A 24,420-nucleotide genomic window follows, 5' to 3' on the forward strand; every position below is an offset into this window, starting at 1 on the left:
ACCTTTAAAGCCCTCAATGGCTTGGGACCGGATTACCTGAGGAAGCGCCTTGCCCCATAGGTCCCAACCTGGTCCTTAAGGTCTTCTCTTCTTCAGAAGCCTTTCTCCAGGTGCCCCGGCCAAATGAGGTGAGGCAGGTGGCGAATAAGGAGAGGGCCTTTCCAGTGGCTGCACCCCGTTTATGGAATAGCTTCCCCTGTGAGGACCGCCTGGCTTCGTCACTTTGTTCTTTTAGACGCCAGGTGGAGACCTTTCTGTTGACTCAGAGATTTAAATTTAGAATTGGTTTTTCTCTCTGATGCAATTGTAACTGATTTTAAAAAGAAGTTTTTAAAATGGTTGATTGGTATTTTGTATTCTCTCCCCCCCCCCCACTTTTGTCTGTTATGATTTAACATGTTGTGTGTTTTTAGAGCATGCTTTAATGGTGTGGTTGTAAGCTGCCCAGAGGACAATTTGTTATGAGGCGGCTAACAAATCAAGCTTATTAATTAATTAATTATTATTATTATAGGGCAGTGTGTGCATTCAGTGTGGGACCTTGCTGGCTGAACTGTGTGAGCTGATTCTATTGGAAATGTGTCTTCTGAGGCGAAACGAGGTGACACCAAAGTCACGTCTGGGGTCTTACTGTACATCTGTGGCGGGCTGTTCACCTGTGAAGATTGTCTCTTGGTCTGGCACGCATCAAGCGACGTGCCCGCATCTTTCATGAGGCTTGTTCTCCCAAGCAAGTACCTCAGCTGGAGTGCTCTACTCATGATCCAATGTCTGAACAGAGTCCTTTGGAAAAATCCCAAGCTCGAAGCGATATGACACTTTTGGCTTCGTTCTTCCAGCCATGGAAAGTGGCACCCCCATTCAAGAAAAAGGCCAGGAAGAGCCTCTATTCCAGGGCAGCGCTGCTGCTTTCTTGCTTTAGCGACGAGGTTAGCCAAATAGCTGCCTTAGTCTTATTCACTTGCAGTCCAATACTGTAGCTGAGCTGACCACTTCTCCCTTGGCTAGACAGAAAGGCAGGTGCAGAGCGCCCCCTTGTGGAATCACACTTGAGGCACCTTTACGTTTCTAACCCACTAAGAGCAAATCAATCCAGGATTTTTATCGGAAGCACCCTAACCCAATCACTAAAACAGGGCTTCCCAACGTGGGGTCCTCCAGCTGTTACTGAACTACAACTCCCATCATCCCCAGCCACAATAAATTATAGCTGGGGATGATGGGAGTTGTAGTTCAGCAGGGGAACCCCTAAACGAAAACATGCAGAATTAACCAAAATTTCATCCAAGATTGATATCGCAATACATAACCTCAGAGGAGACTCTTGGTACTGTGCTACCAAAAGGAGGCATACCTAGCAGATAAGCTCAGGTATTAAGTTTAGAAGTAGTACACATTAGCAACCTGTGCAAAGAATTTTTTAAAAGTGTACCTATGGAAAACAGGTGGAAGCAGATGTGGGCGCTGTGATAGAAACTCAGCCAGCAGCTCCACCTTGTGGTGACAGTCGGAACCTGGATCTATTGTATCCAGGAGCAGTTTGTCCCAATGAGCTGGGGGGGGCACCGAAGGATGCATAGCTTCCCCTCCTTCCTGGAGCTCTGCTTGCTCCTCTGTCTCCTGTCCCACGCTGCCTGCAGGCTGGCCATTCATCAGGTAGAGCTGCGCAGTTAACCATGCAGCTCTACCTGACAAATGGCCAGCCAGCAGGCAGCATGGCTGTCATAAGCACGAGGGCCCCGTAGGATGGGTGAGAGAGAGAATCAAACAGAGCTCCAGGAAGGAGAGACAGGTGTGACTCCCCCCACCCACCCCGGCACCAGCTCATTAGGACGAGACACCCTCAATTGCCAGCCATAAGTCTAGAAGCAAAAAAATGGCAAGACACCTCACCTGTGTTGAATCAGTCCTATTTGGGTCTCTTGTCTTTGACCCAAACTCATCATGTTTAATTTTTTCCATCTGTGCTCAGGCGACAGTATCAAGGCGGTGTGTGGACATGTGCAGTCAGAGTGGGGCCTTCCTGATTCAACCTGAGTGGGATCTCAAATTAACTCAGCGGACAGAAAAAAAACTTGGGTCCCTGAGCACATAAGAACAGCCCTGCTGAATCAGGCCCAAGGGCTATCTAGTCGCACAGTGGCCTACCAGCTTCCGAGAAGCCCACAGGCAAGAGGTGAAGGCATGCCCTCTCTCCTGCTGTTGCTCCCCTGCAACTGGGATTCAGAGGCATCTTGCCTCTGAGGCTGGAGGCAACTTATAGCCACCAGAGTAGTAGCCATCGATAGTCCGGTTCTCCATGAATAGGTCTAAGCCCCTTTTAAAGCCATCCAAGCTAGTAACCAATACCACATCCTGTGGCAGAGAATTCCATTGATTAATTATGTGCTGTGTGAAAAAATACTTCCTTTTGTCGGTCCTAAATTTCTTGGCAATCAATTTCATGGGATGACCCCTGGTTCTAGTGCTATGAGAGAGGTGGAAAACTTTCTATCCACTTTCTCCACAGCATGCATGATTTTATAGACCTCTATCATGTCTCCCCGCAGTAGCCTTTTTCCTAAACTAAAAAGCCCCAGGTGTTGTAGCCTTGCCGCATAAGAAAGGTGCTCTAGGCCCCTGACCATCTTGGTTGCCCTCTTCTGCACCTTTTCCGGTTCTACAATGTCCTTTTCTAGATGTGGTGACCAGAATTGTATGCAGTACTCCAGGTGTGGCGCACCATTGTTTTGTATAAGGGCATGATAATATTAGCAGTTTTATTGTCAACCCCTTTCCTAATGATTCCAAGCACAGAAATGGCCTTTTTCACAGCTGCCGCACAGTGAGTGGTGCACATTCAACAAGCTGTCCAGCATGACCCCAAGATCCTTTCATGCACATGCTTCATGATCTCTTCATGCACACGCTTTAAAGGGAGCCCTGTTCACAAATCCCTCATAAGGCAGACAGCAGAAGGAATGTGGTGGTTTATATAAGGAAATCTGGAGATTGATTTCAGGTGGTACACCAGGTAGAGACGCACTGATCATGAATGCATCACTTCTCACCTATGGCAAAAGAGGTACACATTCCATATACACCTGGCATCTGGTGCAAAGGTTTCTGGGTAACAACACAGAGAGCCTGAAGATTGTTCTTTACAAAAAAAATCTGTTTATTCATTGTACGCATGATAAATAATTCTTTAAAAAATACTTTCCATTCAAGTTTCATATTTGTTCCATGTCATGAAGCAATTAAAAAGGACAAAAGGACTGAAACACACACACACACACCCTCCTGCCTGGAGAGCAACATACAAACATAATTCTGTGAGAAAGTAGAAAGAAATAATTATTTTGAAATGAAACCTTGAAGGTCTGGAACTTCAGTGAAGTGAAATGTCTGCAGCTGAGCAAAGAAAGAAGGGCGTGCAGGCAGCAGAAGGAGCCAGTTAAAGAGGCGGTTTGCAAATACAATGGACACCCTTTTCCTGCCTTTAGGCAAAAATCAAACAGGGAAAGCTGCCCCATCCTAGCTGGAAATGCTGCCACCTCTTGAATTTCTGCCTGTTAGGGGCAAAAGACAGCCACCTAAAGGTGCAGTGGGGAAATAACTTGCCTAGTGAGCAAGAGGCTGCTGGTTCGAATCCCGGCTGGTATGTTTCCCAGACTATGAAGGAAACACCTATATGTGTTCCTAGACCTATATAGGAAACACCTATATAGGTATAGGGAAACATCTATATCAGGCAGCAGCAATATAGGAAGGTGCCAAAAGGCATCATCTCATACTGCACGGGAGGAGGCAATGGTCAACCCCTCCTGTATTCTACCAAGAAAGCCACAGGGCTCTGTGGGCGCCAGGAGTTGACACCAACTCAACGGCACAACTTTACATTTAGGGAACAAGAGACCTGCGAGAAAAAAAAATATGGCAACACTCTGTAAATATATATTTCGGGATGACCCGTAAACATTCAGTCATTTTGAAGGGAAGGGCCTTCGTTCCAGAGTAGAGCCTGTTCTGCAAGCAGAAGGTCCTAGATTCAACCCACGGCACTTCCAGACAGGGCAATGCCATGGGAAAGACCTCCCTCTGAAACCCTGGGATGCAGCTACCAGTCAGTGTAGACAACATCAGACGAGATGGACCCATAACCTGACTCAGCGCAAGGCAGCTTCATATGTTTGTGACCTAATTTCTGCCACAGGTGGATGCACCGATGGCCACTTCAACCGCACACTTTGGGTTGTGTGATCCAATTCTCCTCCCTGTTTAGTAGGATGACTCCAATAACTGGTGTACCGAGTTGCAATGCATGCACCTTAAGCCGTAAATGCTTTAAATAATGCTTTTAAAAGCCAAAAACACAGCTTTTACTGGTAAAAGGTCTTCTTCTGCCTCCATGCAGTGAAATGGGGGGAATCCGGCATAATTGGGTCCTCTAAGTCTTGGATTTCATTTCATAAGATGGCCTAGGCTCTCTCCCTCCCATTTTACAGATCAGGAAAACTGAGGTCTAACAGCAGGGAACCGCTGCCTGAGAGCTGGTGGGGATGGAGCCCACACTTGTGGCAAATGTGCCACAAGTCCGCCACGTGAGATGTTGTCGCTGAAGGGCACACTCCCATCCCACCCCATACCTTTGAGTTTTGCTCAGGAGCGGGTGGCACTGGCTCTAGGTGGCATTTCTGACCCCCACGTTGCAGCCTGGCCACCTACCTCCTCCCAACTCCTTGCTCCCCAGCTCCGATTGCTGGAGGAACTTTCCAACAGGGACTACCTTCCTACCCAGTCGCACTCTGGGGGCAGTCCCAAATGCATGGACAAGCTCAGTCAATGAAAAAAGAAGGCACTGGAGAAGGAAGGCACGGATCTCGAGGAAGTGGCCAGGCCTCTGCGGTTTCCAGCGGCTCCGGTTCGCGCTGTCCACTAACCCTCGGCTGGCAGTTGAGGAAAGTGAGCGAGGTTGGAGGTCTAGAGAGAGAAAGGTTGTCTTGCTGGAACCATGGCTCGGCCTGTTCACTGGGGAGCCAATCGGAAACTAGAAGGCGGGTTCCTCGATGGATCAGCGTCCCCTTCCCTGGCACCAGAAGCCAATCAGAATTGAGGCACAGGGCGTAATGGCACTCCTTCATTCCCCTGTTGATCGCAGGACATGGTGGGTAGAGCCCATGCGGCCGAACCCTGTAGGGGCTGCATTGCTTCCTCATGGTTAGGGGGAAGGGGTCAGCTGAGGGGCAGAGTGCTCTACCTGCAGAAGGTCCCAGGTTCAGTCCCCAGCACTGGCACTTAAAGAAGGCTCAGACAGCAGGCGATGAGAGATCTATGATCCCGCAAAGCTGCTGCCCGTCAGAGTAGGCAATACTAGGCGTGAGACAGGCTGATAGGCTGACTCAGTATAAGGCATCTTCATAAGCAAGCAAGCGTTGAGTTCTCGTGTTCGTCAGGATTGGTAAATGCTTGCAGGAGAGGGATTAGCTTCCCAAAGCCAACCCTGTTATTCCGGAGCTCCCAAGGCTACGTGGGCACTAAAGAGGGTGAGACAGTGTTTCTCCAGGGTCCAAAAGATACCCAGGTCACCTTTTGCCCTCAAGCTTCTTGGCTGCAGCAAGAACAGCTCTCTTGGTGTGGCTCTTTGGCTCTCTCCACTCACGGATCCAAACCGAGTTGCCGGCATCCTTTCAGTTCATGCTTTTCGGTCCAGAGGTGAAATGCGAACGTTTCCCGCGCTCGGGCTGAGGAAATGCCCACAGCAGGCTGTGCTCGAAGGAAACCTCTCGTCCCCACGGCCTCCCCAACTCGTTCTCCTCGGGAGTCCCCTTCCACAAGTCCGAGGGAGTTACGGCTGGGAAGCCAATGTGACAGAGAGGCCAAGCCTTCACGGAACGGGAGCCCCTCCAGGTCCAACCCTTCCTCTTCCCTCCTTGGCCAGGCTGCCGGCTCAGTCGCAAGACCCAGGTCAACACGGAGGAAGGTGGAGCAGAGGGGCCGGTGGTACCAGCACGGCCGCCCGGAGGACCTGCTAGGTTTCCTCGTCCCAGAGGCAGAGCTGCTTCTGAGGCACGTAGTAGTCGAAGCTGTAGCCCTTCTGGCAGCTGCGGATCCCACACTTGTAGGAGGAGACCTTCCCGGAGGCGTCACGACTCTTGCAGTACTTGAGCATACAGGGGTACCACTCGATGCTCAGCGAGTAGGTGCAGATGCAGGGCTTCCAGCGATCCACACAGAGCCGGCACCGCTGCAGGTCCGGCAGGTCGGCCGACTGGGGCAAGACCTCAAACATGGAGCCGTCCACCCCTGCAGGGAGGGAAGGCAGAAAGAGTCACCGCTGGGGATTCTGGGAGTTGTAGTCAACAACATCTGGGAATCCCCATTAGAGGGAACACTGATTGTTTCCCCACGTTTCGGATGCGGCCCCTGGTGGGTGATGCTTGGATTGTCCCTGGAATGTGAATGAGATGGGAACCAATGTTCCCTCCAAACAGAATTCCCAGATGTTGTTGACTACATCTCCCAGAATCCCCAGCTGCAATGGCTTTTGCTTGGGGATTCTGGGAGTTGTAGTCAAAAACACCTAGGAATCCCTGTTAGAGGGAACAATGCTTTGGTTCCCAAAGCCATCACCCTTAGGGCCAAGCTAGATGTGACACTGGCCAAGTTGGGACCCACGGCTGTAGACAACGGATCGGACTCGGTATAAAGAAGCTCCCTATGGATTTCAGCATTTTGAATTCCACTCCATTAGTCACATCTAGCAGAGCAGGACCTCAACACGAGGAGGAGAATCTGGCGGATTCTGGAAGCATCCCTAGTTATTTACCATCACTGTACAAAGACGTGGCAAGTTTGGGAGCCCAAGGGTACCGCCAACTCCCTGCCGCCATGGAAACAGCGCCCCCTACCTTTCTCCAGCCAGAACTTCACATCCTCCTCCCGGGTGTAGATGGCTTCCTTGGCCTCTGAGCAGACGTTGTAGATGTGGGAGCTGAGCTGGGCCCCTTTGCTGAAGTTGACGGCGACGTCCATGCTCAGGTGCTCGAGGGCACGCACCTCCTCAGCCTGCCGTACGGCCCGGGGGTTTTTCTGAGCGGGAGGAATGAAAAGGGCAGAACAGTCTTAAGAGCTGTGCCGTCTGTCTGATCAGCTGGGCTGGCAAACCCAGTGGCTGTTTGGGACTAAACATCACTCCGAGAATTTGAATGAGCAGGGATGAAGAGAAAGCTCCTAGGTGGTATAAATGAAACTTTATAGTCTGCTGTCCTTCATCCCCCAACTCAAAGAGGTGTATGTGTGTGGGGGGGGATTCACACAAGACCAGAGTTCCCTGTAACAAGGATTCCCACATGCTGCTGACTACACCTCCCATCATCCACAGCTGCAACGGCCTTTGGCAGGGGATACTGGGAGTTGTAATCAACAGCATCTGGGAATCCCTGTTACACTGCACAGGACCACACTGATAAAAGCATCAACATACAATGAAATCAAACAATCAATAACAGCCCCTTCGTTAACTGTAGCAGCTATTAAAATGGCTAAAACAATAAGCCCTAGCACTAAACTATCTGGAGGATCACCTGTTTTCAAAATGCCGTCGCCTGTTTTCTAAAATCAGTTTGTAATGCTAGGCGGAGGCAAGCTTCAGCTTGGAAATAGTTCTGCACTCTGGGAGCCACCACGGAGAAGTCTCTGCTACAAGTCCTCACAGATTTAACATATCTTGGGTCAATGCTGTGGAAATGGCTATGTTTTAGGGTGCACCTTCTCTGTTATATTTCTCCCTGCCCCCTAAGATCTGGTATTAATCTTTATTGCTTTTTTGCACTTTTTACTAAATACTATACTTTTGCCTCCCCGCTTACTATTTCTATTACATCTTTGCATACTTTTAATGGAAGTCATCTTGAATATTGATTCCCCCCACCCCTTAAAGAAGGGTGAAAATAAATCTGAAGCAGCAGCAGCAGCAAATGTCCTGTGCCTGTCCTGGGAATGAGCGAGTCTTTCTCCATCTCACCTGCCGTAGCTTGGCCATGGACTCGCTGGGTATGATTTCATTCCGGTGGAGCCGAGTGACAAAGCAAAGAGCCTGGAATTGGCTCTGGCCCCTCTCAAGTTCCCCGAGGATGAGGGCGTGGAAGATCTTCACCTCCTAAGAGAAAAGGGAAAGGGAGAGTCAAGAGGTTTCCTGCAGAACTTCTCCATCCTGAATATCTGAATTTCTGCCTGAAATATTCAGTGAGGGGCTGTAAGAAGTAAAGTGTTTTGTCAGGTTGGTGTCGACTCCTGGCACCCACAGAGCCCTGAGGTTGTCTTTGGCAGAATACAGGAGGGGTTGACCATGGCCTCCTCCCGCACAGTATGAGATGATGCCTTTCAGCATCTTCCTAGTTCGCTGCTGCCTGATATAGGTGTTTCCCATAGTCTGGGAAACACACCAGTGGGGATTCGAACCAGCAACCTCTGGCTTGCTAGACAGGCCATTTCCCCACTGTTACCATGCGGCTAAAAGCAGCAGAGTAGTTTTGCTTCTTTTAACGATCAGCAACATCTGGAGGCCCCCCATTTGGGAACTGCTGGCCTCTTGCATTGCCCTGCCCCACACCAAAAGGACAAATGAGTTGCTCTAAAAAAAATGCAAGACGGCGTCCCCAAAGCCAGAGGGGCCTCTTTGCAGGAGAACGGCCTGCAGCTGTTCCTTCTTCCAGACTTTCTTCCTTAAGGGAAATGCCAGCTGGAGGGACGGCAAAGCCTGTTAAGTCCAGCCCTCTCCCCCTCGCCCCACTTCGGGGGAGTTATTAATGGTGCTAACAGGAGGCCTGATGCCTCTTCCGGTTCTTGAAATGCAACCCGCCCTGCCTGCCCCTGGCCCAAGTGGGACCAGAAAAAGGGAGCAGGGAGAGGCATTTTAAAAGACAGCCAAGAGAGATCCAATGCTGGGGTGGGTGGGGTGTGGAGTTGCTCTCTGAGACTCTTTCGACCCAAGTGTGGCATGAATGGGGAGTGAGAAAAGAATGCCAAGAAAACCTTTTGCCGATTTCCAAGACTCCATGCACGGCTCTGTACCAGGAATTCTGAAACGTGGGTCCCCAGTTGGACTCCAACTCCCATCACTCCCAGTCACCACGGTCCTTGTCACGCAGCGGGGAGAAAAGTAGCACCTGCTGAAATCCCCTCTCCTGTGCATCTCTTGAAGGTATAGGAGACATGGCCTCTTTTCTGTACACAGACCCTGCCCAGATCCCCCCCTTTCCCCTTGGACTAAGAGCAGCCTGCTGCAGGCTTGCCTTAAGAGCCCCACCAGAAGGCTGTATATAGCCTTGCTAATAAACCTGTTCAGTTACCTAAGAACCCTGTGGAGCCTGGATTCAGTAAGCGATACGCGCTGTGTGAGCAGGCATGCAGGGCCCTCACCGGCATTATGTGCAAACGGAAAGCCTCCTTTCCAACAATCAATCAATCCCCAACACACACTCCTTTGCAGGGGGCGGATCAGCTGGGGCATGCGGGTTGCCTTTTGGGAAGGCTTCTCTGTGATTCCTGACCTTCAATTTGAGGAAGTTTCCAAGGAATCCTAGAGCTTCCAGGACAGAGTCGGATAACCACCACAGCAGACAGAGAAGGGCGCAAGAACAATGTCTTAGCTGTCGGCATCCCACCCCAATTTGTGGGAGCTGCCGGCACCCTGCCAGCGAGACCCTTCCTCTCCTTGCCAGCCCCTCCAAGAGGTTCACTCCCCAGCCCTGGCCCGCTCCTCCCCATCTCCCCAGAAAGCGTGAGACCCAGCAGAGCCAGTCTAAATATTTATCTACTCCCTCTGCAAGAGCCGAGTGATTTATAGGCTGCAGGCTCCCTCCCGGCTTGGTGTGGAAAGGAATTGTCGTTGGGAGGCCTCCCGGTGTGGGGCCCAAGCCAGCATCTTGGTTAGATGGGGAGGGGACTTGGGGATGGGTAGCTGGTCTTACAGCAGCAAGCACGGATCGTCCCCTTTGCTAAACAGGGCTTGCCTTGGTTTGCATTTGGATGGGGACTCCATTGGATGGGACCTGAGTTCAATGGGAGAGCATCTGCTTTGCATACAGAAGGTTCCCGGTTCAGTGCCTGGCAGCATCTCCAGGGAGGGCTGGGAGAGACCCCAGCCCGGAACTTGGGAAAGCAGTTGCCAGCCAGTATAGACAATACTGAGCTAGATGGACCAAGGGTCTGACTCAGCACAAGGCAGCTTCCTATGCTCCTATATAGGTGAGAAGCCTCAGATGTGTTGACAGGGGAGGAAAAAAAAATGCAGGGGCAAGGAGGTAAAAGAACATGCCAAGAGGAGGAGCAGAGGAAGCCGCCTTCTACTGAGTCACACCCTTGGTCCATCTAACTCAGTATTGCCAACACTGACTGGCAGTGACTTCTCCGACACTTCTGGCAGGAGTCTCTCCCAGCCCTACCTGGAGATGCTGCCAAGGATGGAACCAGGGACCCTCTGCCTGAAAAACAGATGCTGTGCCACTGAGCTACATCCCCATCCCCCAAGAGGAATATCTCCCAGCACTCAAATGTAGTCTCCCATCCAAATACAAACCAAGGCAAACCCTGCTTAGCAAAAGGGGACAATTCATGCTCAGTACTGCAACATCAGCTCTCCTCCAGCTAAGTGCAAAATGGGGCGGCTTTTCCATGCTTTGGTCCTTGGGTCCAGAGATGCCCAAATACTCCAGCTTTTGCCTAGCACATCCGACAGGAAAGGCCTTGACTGCCTGAACCACTCCTACAGAGGAGGAGGTTACAGGGCGGGCCGGCCCAGAGATGGGGGTTCTCAGTGACACAGGAGCCAGTTGGAGGGCCAACGAGGATTTGCAGAACAATCCGTTCCAGCGGGTCAGCTTCCCAACACACTGGCCCACAGACCACACAGCTCCCTGGGGGCGGCTTCTGCACTGCCCGTGCTGCTGTGCCTGACCGCACCAGAGCCCTGTTGCACAAGTGCCCCGAACCGCACCCTGCACATGCAGCTGCACAACACGACAGCCCCTGAAGCTAGTAGCCACAGCATTGTGCAACGGTGCCATTTCATGCCTCTGTGCAAGCACGCTCTGGAGCAACGGTGCCAGTTCTTCTGAAGGCACCCGGTGGTGGACGCTGCGCTGTGTGGCCGCCGTTGCCACAGCCGGACCCCTATCAGCCCCACACCGCCTTGTGAAGAGCACCGCTTTGCTGCTGCAAGGAGGGGGCTTGCTCAAGACCTCTGGGTGCCGGAGGCAGGGCGCCAAAGGGCCTCCCCCCTCCTTCTCTCCTCCCTTCCCTTTTTTAAAGTGAAAGGAGCGGAGGGCCCTTTGCCACCTCCCTGGCACCCCAATAACCTGCTGCCCGAGGCACCTGCCTCGCCTGGCCTCATGGAAGGGCCGCCCCGGCACGGCTGCTGCCCAGAGAGTCCCAGCCTCCGCTCTTCCCCACCGCCCAATCAGCTCAGCTCAGAACAGCTTCCTCTGTATGATCTCGCCCTGGCACGCTCGACACCAAAGCCAGATCTTTATCTCAACAAACCGGCGGCTGTCGGCTCTGCTTGTCCACGGGCGGAGGGGACGGTCCTTTGCACTTCAGTCCAAAAGGTTGCCCAGGAGGGCTGGTTCAGGCCACAGGCAAGTGGTAGAGAGCGACTAGCCGAGCTTGTGCCACAAACCCCTACCTCTCAGCTGTATCTCTAGTCTATTTACTAGCTTTGTACCATTTTAAGAGCCGAATGATGGCTCCCTTCCTGCCCGAAATCACCCCATGGTTGTGAAGCAGGCCAGCAGAGCAGCGATGCTTGGGTTTGTCTTCTAAACAGGATTCTCAACTGCTGATCCGCATTGGGCTGAGGGGAGGAACCTTAACGCCTCGGTCCCTGCCTTGGTGCCAATCTGCATTGTGCTTTCCCAGCTGCTCTTGACCCAAGGAGAAAGAGTCCACTGGCAACCAGGACCACTGTGTGATCAAAGGGTTAAAAGCACCCTGCCCCCACACTGTGATTTCAGTCCAGACCGGGGGACTCCATGACTTCTATTTGGGCGGTGGGGAGAAAGACTCTCAACAGATTAGTTGAGCATGCCAAAAGCGAAGGAAAAGTTCAGCTTTTTTGGACGGCTGGGGGGCGGTCACATCAGTTCCTTCCAAGACCCCTTGACGGAGTGAACTTGAGTTTCATTTCTTAGGAAGGAACATTCCTACTTCTGAAAGAAAAAAACCATCTACACCGGGTTCTCAAATGTGGGTCCTCAGATGTTGTTGGACTACAACTCCCATCATCCCTACCCACAATGGTCAAGATCATGGTGGGAGAGGATGATGGGAGTTGTGTTCCAACATCATCTGGGGACTCAAGTTTGAGAACCCCAATTTACACTGTTTCTCCCAAGTTTTGGAAAAAAGAGAGAAGCTCTTTCCCCGGTTTCCCTGCCAGAATTTCATCCCAACGAGGAACTGGTGAATCAGCCCTGAGTAAGTTCTGGCTGAGCAAAGCAGAGGACACACGGAGTCCCTGAGAGTTTCCACAGAACTTCCCTGCACAGCAACAAGTTTGAGCAGGAAATCGGCGCCTCTGCAGATGTTCCGGCTGGCACTGATCTCCCCACTCGGGGCGCTCCTCATGATCACTCTCAGGGGGAAGTTGTTGGGAAATCCTCCTTTGAAAAAGTGACTCAAGGACAGAAGTGATGCAAGGCAAAAAAGAAAAAAAAAAAGAAAAAAGAAATCTCCCTTTTCATGTTTCTGGACCTGACTCCAGCTTATGTTCGGTCTCAAACAAGGCTAGTTCAAAAGCTGTATCTAAAAGGAACACTGTGGTGACCGGACTTAGAATTTTAGGGTGTAAATGATTTTTTAAAACCCTCAAAATCCGGCACCCTGTGACTCCAGCTTCTGCAGTCAAGGCAGTTTGTGCATCTCAGGGGTGCATGCAAATGAACTCAGCATCTGAAGCGGCTTCATGCTGAGTCCAGTTATTCCAACTAGCCCAGGACTGTCTGTTCCGGCTGGCAGCATCACTGCCAGCTCTCAAGCAGAGACCTTTCCCATCACCTTTCCCCCTTAAACAGGGGATGGCAGAGAGTGAACCTGTGACCTTCCTCGAGCAAAGCATGGGCTCCACCAGTGAGCCATCAACCCCCAGGCTGCTCGGCCTGGCATTTGGTCTGCAGGTGGGTTTTCAGGGAGGGTTCTGGATTGGTTAGGAAGGCCTTGGGGGAGAGGAACAGAGGTGGAGAGGGGCGGAATGTAAAGGGGAGAGAGAGCGTTATGCCTCCTACAAACATGTATGTGCCACATATTTCGGCACGGACACATGTCAGCGAGATCTCCCTTCCACTCCTCTAGTTCTGCTGAGGTTTCTGAAGAGCAGGGCTTTGGACCCAGACGTTTGCAGTCCAAGTCCAGCATTCTGTCCACTGAACAGAACAAATAATTACTTTCCTCATTCAAACCAAAGGTCCATTAAGGCCAACAGTCTGCCTTCAAGAGTGGCCGGCTGGGTGCGACTGGATCTTGAAGGAGCCGTCCCTGTTGATTGTCCCCATCTGGAACTCAGAGGTAGACTGTCTCTGTACATGGGGGTTTCGTCATTTATCTATCACAGCCACCGAGATAGCCTTCAAGATCAGGCCAGTGGGCCAGCCCACCTAGGCCAGTGGGCCAGCTCACCTAACAAGGATGCATGCCATAATTAGGCAATGCATGAAGACAAGCTTTATTGTGTTTACCTGCAACTTCCTACAAGTCAGTTCCTCTCTAGTCACACGCTCCATATCCCTTGTGAAGCTTCCTCCTTTTCTGTTTTTTTTAAAAGCAGGGGTTGCCAACCTTGGGTGATGCTGGACTACAACTCCCATAATCCCCAGCCAAGCAGGAGTTGCCAACCTTAGGTTCCCAGACGCTTCCACCTTCCCTAGCCACAAGGGAACCCAAGGTTGCCAACTCCCGTTGTAGCCCGAAAAAGCCTTTGCTCATAAGCAAGATGCTCCAACCCTCCAGCCATCTTGAACCAGAGATGGACAACCTGTGGTGGGAGCATGCTCCGATTAACATTTCATCTCGCCAACTTCAGTCCAAAATGGTGCAGCCATGCAAGATAACGTACAGCCGTGTCCATCTGCCGATGGGCTTAAGTTGTCCTTTTCAGGACCATCTCCGGTTCATCAGGCAAACTGCACGGAGAACACAAAGGTGAATGCATGCAGATTTCCCCCCAGTGCCGATGTAAACACAGCCTTAAGAGGATCAGGATACCAGCTCCCATCCAACCAATGCCCAGATGTTGGGTGCTTAACGAAATCCACAAGTCCCACCCGGGACTCTCCCCAATTTTAGACAGATATGCCCCCAGTCCTCTCTAGCTATAACAGTAGCTAAGAAACCTGGGCCCCTCTGCCCCCCTGGAATTTGAGCCCGACAGCTGACCCCGACCCCAATCAGAAACTCCCTTTCAGGTGTCAAGTTCACAGTCATTCCAGATATAAACCCATTCGCCCGTATGCTTAAAGACGCAAGCAATTAAAATGCAGCCCTGCCTGGTCCACATGGCTGCCCCACAGGGCAACGGCAGCAATATTCTGCCAAGCAGGGCCCCTGGCTGCCCTCCAACCCAGCTTGCAGGAAACATATACTGCAAAAACAGTGTGATCAGTTCACTAATGTTTAACGTCTCCAAGTTATTCATGCTGTGAGCCCAACCTGCGACTTCCAGCCTGCATCGCCTGGCTGCTGTGTATCCCAAATGGCATCTTTCCCTCCTGGGCCAAACGTTTAAAGGCCCCCCGTTATCATTTGGGAACTGGGAGCATCTACTGGTACTATATCGGGCAGCAGTGATATAGGAAGAAGCTGAAAGGCATCATCTCAGACTGCGTGGGAGGAGGCAATGGTCAACCCTTCCTGTATTCTACCAAAGACAACCACGGGGCTCTGTGGGCGCCAGGAGTCGAAATCGACTTGACGGCACACTTTACCTTGACCTTACCCAGTGAATGCTCTGTTTCAACTCAGCTTTTGAAAGTGACCACTTGGAAAGGCAACATCTGCCACCTTGGAACCCTTTGCTAAAAACAGACAGGTCTCCCTGTTGCTGAATGTAACTGCCCTACAGGCTCAGACCACAGGAACAGAGGAATCTGTCTTATACTGAGTCAGGCTCTTGGTCTATCTAGCTCCGAATTGTCAACACAGACTGGCAGCGGCTTCTCCAAGGTTTCAGGCAGGAGTCTCTCCCAGCCCTACCTGGAGATGCTGCCAGGGACTGAACCTGGGACCTTCGACATGCAAAGCAGGTGTTCTTCCACTAAGCTAGGTCACCACCCTCTAAGGGAAGTATCTTACAGTGCTCACACATGCAGTCTCCGATCCAAATGCAAACCAAGGTGGGTCCTGCTTAACAAAGGGGACAATTCATGCTTGTTACCATACGACCAGCTCTCTTCCCATAGTCTTTCATCCTGTTTCCAACAGGAGCAGGTAGACATATGCAAAGCATGAAAGCAATAGCTCTCTCCTGTTAGCTGCCCCATCATGCCCAGCCACAATCGACAACCATTGTGCCTGGGAGAGGATTTTGAGCGGCTGGTTCTGGATGGGGGTCACACTTCCTCAGAAGGAACAGGAACACAATCTGGGGGTGCTTCTGGACACAAACCTCCCTCTGGTGTCCCAGGCTGAGGCAGTAGCCAGAGGTACCTTCTATCAGCTATGGTTGATATGCCAGCTGCGACCATTTCTTGAGATGAATTTCCTCAGAACAGTGGTACATCTGCTGCGTGCTTTCCAGATTAGCCGCTCAAAAGTGGCTAAATGCCTCGTTTCGGCAAATTGCATTCAAAACGTGAAACCTGCAGGGGGAGCAGTTTCGCGGAAACTAACAACCCGAAAAAACAGCAACTTTTATACGCCGGATACACGACGTCATAGCACTATATCGCAGTGATTAAATCCAAAACAAGGCATTGGAAATGTGAACGACACCCTGCTGTCCAGGTAGGGACTGCAGTGTCACAACACAGGGAGTGTGGAAGCATAATTTTAATGTTGTTTTACATTTTAAATTATTGTAATGTTTTAACCTTTTTATTTGTTGTTTTTATTGTTGAGAGAGTTGCGTTTTGGGCAGAATACAGATATGTTATACAAACAAACAAACCTATCCAGGGAAGATTCCCCCCCGCCCCCCGACACCCACCTAGTATTAACATTAGCACAACTTGTATACTATGTAAAGGCTTTGCATGCATTTCCATCCCCTTTGGCCATTGCAGCAGGGGATGATGGGAGTTGTAGTCCAACATCTGGGGACTCATGTTTGAGAGCCCCCGGATTAAGGGTTTCTCCCCACCCCCACTTTGTTCATATTTGTCCTTTTTCTTTTTTTAACCTGACGATGTAATTGTCCATACGAATCATTATTATTTTGTTGTCAGTTTAGTTGAAATAAAGTGTGTGTGTGTGGCGGGGGGAGATGTAGGCTGCTTTGGAGATCCTTCTAGATCGAAAGGCAGATAGAAATCAACCAAATACAGATGCCTGCCAAATAGTTATTCCAGATGGTGGCTCAGCAGCTTTATGCAAAAAGGTGCCTGTGCGTCTGAGCCCAGCACCGAGGAATTTGAGAGGTCTCTCCAGCCCCAGCCCTTCGGTTTCCAGAGCCCTGGAGTCACCCAAGCACTCGGGTTGTGTTTCTCGCCTCTGGAATGAACGCGCGGTGGAGGTAAAAGGCAACTGGCAAGCGGCAGAAGAGGGGAAAGTAAACAGAGGTCAGAAACGGCAGGCGGCCAAGTGGATCGCAGGCATTCTTTCGCTTTCCATTCTTGATACGAGGCCCCCACAAGGAGAGCAAGGGGCAATTCAAAACCTGCCTGAGATTTACACAGGGATGGAAAGGAAGGAGGAGCAGCATTCGACTGCAAGGAGGAGCAGGGATGCAGTCACATATAGGAGGCAGTCACACTCTTCAACAGGGATTCCCAGATGTGGTTGGCTACAACCTCCAGAATCCCCAGCTGCAATGGCTTTTGCGGGGGGGATCCTGGGAGTTGTAGTCTACAACATCTGGGAATCCCTCTTAGAGGGAACACTGCTCTTCAGCATCCTGGACCATCTAGATCTAGATCAGGGCTGCACAGCTACGGCCCTCCTGCAGACGGTGGACTACAGCTCCCATCACCCCTGACTATTGGCCACTGTAGCTGTGGATGAGGGGAGCTGTAGTTCAAAAGCAGCTGGAGGGCCCTGGTTGTGCAGCCTGGCTCTCGACCAACTGATGCTGCCATACACCTAGCTAGACAAGGACAGAGGCATCTCTCTCAGTTGTGCTAAATGCGTTCCTTTAAAGCAGGGGCTCCCAACCTGTGATCTGCTAGAGGTTGCTCAACTACAACTCCCATCACCCCCAGCTATGATTTATTGTAGCTGTGCATGCTGGGAGTTGTAGTTCATCAACATCGGGAGGACTACAGGCTGGGAACCCCTGCTTTAAAATGTAGCAACAAGAAACTAAGAACCTGGGACCTTCTTGAGAAAGTGTGTGTCTCTCTACTTGGAGAGCTGGACTGGTGGTAGCAAGCATGACTTGTCCCCTTAGCTAAGCAGGGTCTGCTCTGGTTGCATATGAATTGGGAGACTAGAAGTGTGAGCATTGTAAGATATTCGCCTTAGGGGATGGAGCCGCTCTGGGAAGAACGTCTAGGTTCCAAGTTCCCTCCCTGGCAGCATCTCCAACATAGGGCTGAGAAAGACTCCTGCCTGCAACCCTGGAGAAGCCACTGCCAGTCTGGGTAGACAATACTGAGCTAGATGGACCAAGGGTCTGACTCAGTATATGGCAGCTTCCTATGTTCCTACTTTCCATCAAGATGTCACACCATAGGGTTGGTGTCCAGGGTAACTTCAAAACCACAATCTTTCATTGGCATTTTTAAAAATGAGTTGAGGACAGCTTCAAAGGTCTTTGTCTAGTCCTAGAACTGGGGTGTCCAGATTTGGCCCTCCAGGTGTGATTGAACTACAACTCCCATCAACCCCAGCCATCACCACCAATAGTCAGGGAGGATGGGAGTTGTGTGCTTTGAACAACAGATGAAGCTTTTCCCACCACCTGCATCTCCATGCTGGAAAGTGCTTCACCTGTGGAATTTTCACCCGTCATGCAGCCTTCCAAGGAAAACGGAACAATGACTCAGTAATGCCAAGTGGCCAGGTTAGGCTCAAAGGCACCAGCTGCCAGCCAGTGCTGTAGGATGTCGGAAGGAGGCTTGCAATATTAACACACACCCTGCCCTAGAACCTCTCCCTCTTGTCCCTCTCGGGCCCTACAAACCCTCGGCATCTTTCAGCTCTCCCTCCCACCATTCCCGGGATCCATCAGCATCCAGGCTGCCAGATCAAATGGACGACTTCTTTGGAGTGGTGGCTTCAGTGCTGTGGAATGCAACCGAACTCTCCCCCCCTCTCTTTTTGCATGGGGAAAGAATAGCAGTACAGAACATCTGGAAATGCTAGAACTCACTCGCAGCGCCATCGCCGACTCTTCTCCCTCCTCCACAAAGGAGCTGGAATTCTTGCCTGAGCATCTCATTACTGACTCATCGAGGGCCGGAACTGCCAGAGAAGTACCCCAAGCAAGGGAAGGCGACAAGGGCAGCATGGATCAGCAGGGGTATGGCCTGGAGCCTGCCCTCTCTGCCGTGGCGTCCACGGAGCCGTGGCCATGGCCCAGAATACGGGCAGGCCACGTTTCCCTGGCCACAGATCTCAGGATCAAACTGAGCAGGACATGAGAGATGCACAGCCATGGGCAGGAGCAAATCAAATCAAGACCGCTGCACCGGTGTGTGTGTGTGTGTGTGTGTGTGTGTGTGTGGGCTAGCCATCCTGTTGTTCCAAATACCCCCCTCCAGGTGGTTGATTGCCCCAAAGGTGAAAAAATCCATCAGTAACAGAGGAAGCTGCCTCAAACGGCATCAGACCATTAGTCCACCTAGCTCAGTATTGTCTACAGTACCAGGGATTCTCAACGCTGGGTCCCCTGATGGCATTGGACTTCAGCTCCCATAATCCTCAGCCCCAGTGGTCTTTGGTTGGGGATTATGGGAGTTGAAGTCCAACAGCATCTGGAGACCCAACGTTGAGAATCTCTGGTCTACATTGACTGGCAGCAGTGCTCCCAAGGATTCAGGCAGGAGTCCTTCCCAGAGGTGGAGATGCTGCCAGGGAGTGAACTTGGGACCTTCTTCATGTAAAGCAGGGCTAAGACACCAATGAGTTCAGGGGCCCTCCCCTAAGGGGAACAGCTCACAGCAGACCATGTTCACATATAGCCGCTCACCCAAACGCAAACCAAGGCAAAGCCTGCTTAGTAAAGGGGACAATTCATGCTTGTCACCGCAGGAATCTGGAGAGCATTTTAATCAAGAAAATGGGGAAAGAGTAAAGGCTTCCCTCTGCCAGCAGCATGCTCCTGATCTAATCTGGGTTATTCCACAACAACAACTAATAATAACAATAATAATAAATCATAATACAAGCATATCACATCGAGTCTCTAGTTTCACTCACCCATACTCCACAGTCTAATTTCTAATGGGACGGGGGAGGGTCATGGGAGGCAAAGTTAGCAAAAATAAGCTAAAACTATTTCCTTTTTCTTTTCGTGGGGCAGGAGGAAATAGACTGGACTTATTCCTGGGCCAGGCCAAAGCGAGCAGGGGTGAGGTTTGCCCGTCTCTAGCCCTTCAGGTCCCTTCTCCCCTCCATCCTACAGTTAAGGAGCTCCCTGGCTTTTAAAGGAAAGGCAGAGAAAACCCAAGGGCCGGCATTCCGACCGGTCCCTGCAAGGTCTCACCACCACAAGCCCAGGAACTGGAAGAAGTCGTGGGTGTGAAACACCCGTGCGTCACCACCCTGCAACAGCTTAACGGCACCCTGGAACGGAGACAAACAACCTTTCCCCCAGTTCTAGAGGTTAAAGTGTTCAGAGGGTTCCTCCTTTCTGGGGAGGAATGTCAAGGAGGGCAGGGAGGAGAGGAGAGACGGCCGGCCAAGGCCAGCCAACCCCACGATCAGAACAGGTCCCAAGGATCTCCTAGAGCCAGAGCGCCACCAGAGATGGCCTCTCCTCCCACTTCCCGGCCGATGCGGCTTCATTCTCAGGCATTTATCATTTGCCTCTGGAAAGGGCTCTCATCTGGACCCTCTACGTAGGGGAGGGCAGACTTGGCCCTCCAACTGCCTTGGGGCCATGCCTCCTCCGAACAGCCGCAGCCACACCCCACAGCTTAAGCACTGAGAACTTCTGCAAGGGCACCCCTTCGCTTTGAGGTCCCTGGATGTTGTTGGACTGCAGCCCCTGCCCCCGCCAGCCAGCCACAATACCCACAAGACATTGGGGAGGGTGGGAGTGGATGGGACGGGTGGTCCCCAACATCTGGGGACCCAAGTGGAGAGCAACCTCTGCTTTAAGGGATGCCGTTTGAAACGTCCTCCAGATTTAAATGGCATCTCATGCAAGTTGACCCCCCCCCCCCGCACCATCTCTCATTCCAGAGTACCTGTAACCCAGGTAGCAGCTGATGCATTCTGCCTTGGTCCCCATCATGCAAGCCATCAGTCCGTGGTTCCTTCCCACTGGGGTCCACAGAGGTCCCTTCTTCCCCAAGCCCTCCATGTGTGCCAGAAAGGTTGGGGGAGGGGAGAGAGGGTCTCCGATCATGCTGGCCTCTGGAACAAGCGTCTGCCTGCTCCATGAGAGACCCCCTCCTCCCCTCTACAGAAGAGGGGGAAGGGAAGCGGTTTCTTCTGCTGCCCCGAACGGGGGCCCTCAGCCCCCTGCCAAGCTGAGGAGTGGGTCCACGAGGGCTTCCAACTGCTCCTCCAGCCCCCCTTCTCCTCCAACTTAAGGCTTGCTCCAGAAATCACAGCTAGAGATCCTCTACAAACACTCCCCCGCCTGCTTCTCTCTCCCACCCCTCTCCCCATGAGAAGATATCAGTGTCCAGCGTTCCCAGGCTGGAGACGCTTTGATCTGCGCCATCCCCCTGCGTAATGTAGGCCACGCAAAATACACCAGGGATTAGCCCAGACGGGGATCCAGACAGTGGCCAGTGGATGACCGGATTGCTGTAGAGGCCCCTGCTGAACCGGGAAGGGACCCTGCCTTGGCACAGAAGATGCTGCTGCCTGGTCAGAGCAGGCACACCCCAGGGCCAGCTGATCAGAGCTGTGTGCGTAGGCGCAAGGTGATGACTCTAAGGCGATACCTGTCTGCGTCTCCACCCCTCCTCCGTGCAGCAGAATCGGTCTGTGCATGCTGGTTGCTCCACACCGCAGCCATAAAGAGAGTTGGTCTTGTGGTCGTGAGCATGAATTGCCCCCTTTGCTAAGCAGGGTCTGTCCTGGTCTGCATTTGGATAGCGACTCCATGCGAGCACGGCAAAGATATTCTCCATGGGGCCGTGGCTCAGTGGAAGAGCATCTGCTTAGCATGAAGAACGTCCCAGGTCCGATGCCTGGCAGCCTCTCCAAGTAGGGCTGAGAAAGACTCCTGCCTGAAGCCTTGGAGAGCTGCTGCCAGTCAGTGTAGACCGAATTAGACCAATGGTCTCTGGACTGATAGAAGGCAGCTTCCGACGTTCCTAAGGCAGAGTGCTGCTTCTCTCGTGCACACACATCGGTGGGTTTCTTCCTGCTTGCGTCCAGATATCATCTCTACCGAGTCAGGCCAAGAGACCACGTCCTCTTTCCATCAGTCGCCAACCAGATTTCTCTGAGAAGCTCACAAGGTCCACAAGAAGTGGCCCTACATCGGGTCGGGCCATGCTTCCGTCAGAATCATCTGCCCAGAATGGCAGCAGTCTCAGGGCTTTCAGATGGGGATCCATACGTCAGGGGAATCTCACACACGGGTCCCCAGATGTGGCTGGGACTACAACTCCCATCATCCCCACCACTTTGTCACTGGGGATGATGGGAGTCATAGTCCAACATCTGGGGACCCAAGTGTGAGAACCCCTGACCTAAGTTAACTACTTATCATGTGGAGAAGTCTTTGCTTTTGTCTGTCCTGAACTTACTACTAGCCAGTTTCACTGGGTACACCCAAGATCTACTCCCGCCCCCCCAAAAAATCTATTATATCCACCCTTACTCATCCTTTTTTCTATGCTTAAAACTCTTTCCCTTTGGTCTGAATTTAGACTAAATTCAGACACTGACATTTTTTTAAAAAAAATCTCTTAAGTGATGATTTGTTCACAATTGCTCTCAGGACGCAATTTCACACGGAAAGCAAAACTTTGAGAACGTCACATCAAGGATGGCCCCAAGATACCTGCACATACAACCCAAGCCACCCAGGACCATTCCTCCAGTTGCAGCATGGGGTGGGGTGGGGGTAGGATTTCACCTTCGACAGTATTTCAGGGTTGAGGGTTCCGTGTGTGTGTCTTACATGTCTGAACTGGCGTTTGATGTCTAGGAGCTGAGTGTGCAAACTGACTCCATCAAAAGGCTCTGCAGCGAGGCGAGCCAAGCTGTGTGCCGTACCTCCAGTCCTAGAAGATAAATCAAACTGTGCACCTGCATCATGTGTGCAGCTGCCCTAGGGACCTGCAGTTTGATCTGCTTGGAAATAGGGCGGTGGGGGGACGACTTTTGAAAAGAGATGCTTAAGATCAGGTTGCCTTGTGGGAAGACATCTTCACCGGGCATGTTCTTCCCACCCCCAAAGAAGTCTGTCCCCCTGCAACCAATACACAACTGTCCTGTCCCACTGTGGGATAGGGGTCAGAGCATCAGACTAGACTCGGGGAGACCTGGGTTCAAATCCTCAAGGCTCACAAGGCAATGCTGGACCAGTCGCTATTTCTCCAGCTAACCTAACTTGCAGGGTCATTGTGAAGAGACAAATGGACCTGGTGGCAGAAAAATGTAGGAAATTGATACAGTCTTAATGATCTGGAAGAACATGGGAAGTGGCCTTCCACTGAGTCAGGCCTCTGGTCTCTCTTGCTCAGTATGGTCTACTCTGGTTGGCAGCAGCCCTCCATGGTCTTAGGCACAGGTAAGGTAGACACAGCCCTACCTGGAGATGCTGCCAGGGGATGAACCTGGGACCCTCTAAATGCAAAGCAGGAACTCTGCCACTGAGCAACAGCTTCATCCCCAGACCCCAACCCTCACCTCATCAGTCTTGTGGTAGCAAGCAAGACTTGTCCCCTTACCTAAGCAGGGTCTGCCCTGGTTGAATATGAATGGGAGAGTAGAAATGTGAGGGCTGTCAGATATTCTCCTTAGAGGATGGAGCCACTCTGGGAAGAACATCTAGGTTCCAAGTTCCCACCCTGGCGGCATCTCCAAGATAGGGCTGAGAGAGACTCCTGCCTGCAACCTTGGAGAAGCCGCTGCCAGACTTTGTAGACAATACTGAGCTAGATGGACCAAGGGTCTGACTCCGTAGAAGGCAGCTTCCCATATTCGTAAGAGGGTAAGCCACATCAACGCACGGGTGCAAGGGAGGGCATAGGGGCAAGTGTCCCCCCCCCAAGGAGTCCCCCCCCCCGGCCCCATTTATGAACTCAACAGGATTGATTTCAGGGCCAATGCGAAATACAGGCGTTCTCCCTCTGGGGCCCAGCTGGCCCACCCAGAAATGCCCCTGGCCCCTCCCGTGGCCCGCTCCCCCTCCCACCTCGGCTCGCCCCCGCCCGCACCTGCTTGAAGTCGGCGGTGAGGGTGAGGAGGGTCCCGTCGCCCTTGCGCAGCTCCAGGCTGATGCAGTCGGCGCCGCTGTCCGCCTGCAGGCTCTCCTCGGTCACCTGCCCGTCGGGCAGCCGGACGCGCACCCGCAGCTCCGACGGCGCCGCCGCCCCGCCGGCGCTCGCCCGCCGCAGCCCGGGCGACGGCAGCAGCAGCAGCAGCAGCAGCGCCACGGCGGCGAGCGCAGGGAGCCCCCCGGAGCCCCCCGGGCAGCGCATCCCCTCGGGGGAGGGGGGGAGGCCGGCGGGGACGCCCCTCGCCCCGGGGCAGCCCTCGCCGTGCCCGCCCGGGCGCCCCGCCTCGCCGGCCCAAAACTTTCCGAAGTTGGCAGGAACTTTCTGCGAGGGGCGCTGCGCTCCTGCTCGGCCGGCTCCGGGCTCAGGGGGGCCCGCCTGGCTGTGCTCCTGCGCCCCCGCTCCGCCGCCGCTCTCCCCCCCGCTTCCTGCCCTGCTCTGGCCACCGCCGCCACCACATGGGCTGGCGAGGGGACCCACCCCCGGGAGCCTGCTGGGCGGCGCCGCCCTCCTCCCGGCCGCCTGCTCCTTCGCCGCCGCCGCCGCCGCCCTCCGGTCCGGGCTGGTGCCAGGGGCGGGCGCCTCCTCCCTCGGGCACAGGCGGCTCCCGCTGCTGCCCCCTCCGCAGGCTGGCTGCCTCGCCGCTGCCTTTGCGCTCTTT

The 24,420-nt window shown here is 52.6% G+C and overlaps 1 protein-coding gene across 1 annotated transcript; it reads right to left on the minus strand.

The window, feature by feature from the left end:
• Window positions 1-3,139: 3,139 nt before the first annotated feature.
• Window positions 3,140-24,420, minus strand: OAF (out at first homolog). Its single transcript, XM_053270284.1, has 4 exons — window positions 23,700-24,420; window positions 8,006-8,140; window positions 6,891-7,071; window positions 3,140-6,285 (listed from the first exon to the last, which is right to left on the minus strand). The coding sequence occupies exons 1-4, from the start codon at window positions 23,961-23,963 to the stop codon at window positions 6,011-6,013; spliced, it is 855 nt and encodes a 284-aa protein (XP_053126259.1). The 5' UTR covers window positions 23,964-24,420; the 3' UTR covers window positions 3,140-6,010.

Source organism: Hemicordylus capensis, chromosome 8, assembly GCF_027244095.1.
Source record: "Hemicordylus capensis ecotype Gifberg chromosome 8, rHemCap1.1.pri, whole genome shotgun sequence".
In the NCBI taxonomy this organism is placed as follows: domain Eukaryota; kingdom Metazoa; phylum Chordata; class Lepidosauria; order Squamata; family Cordylidae; genus Hemicordylus; species Hemicordylus capensis.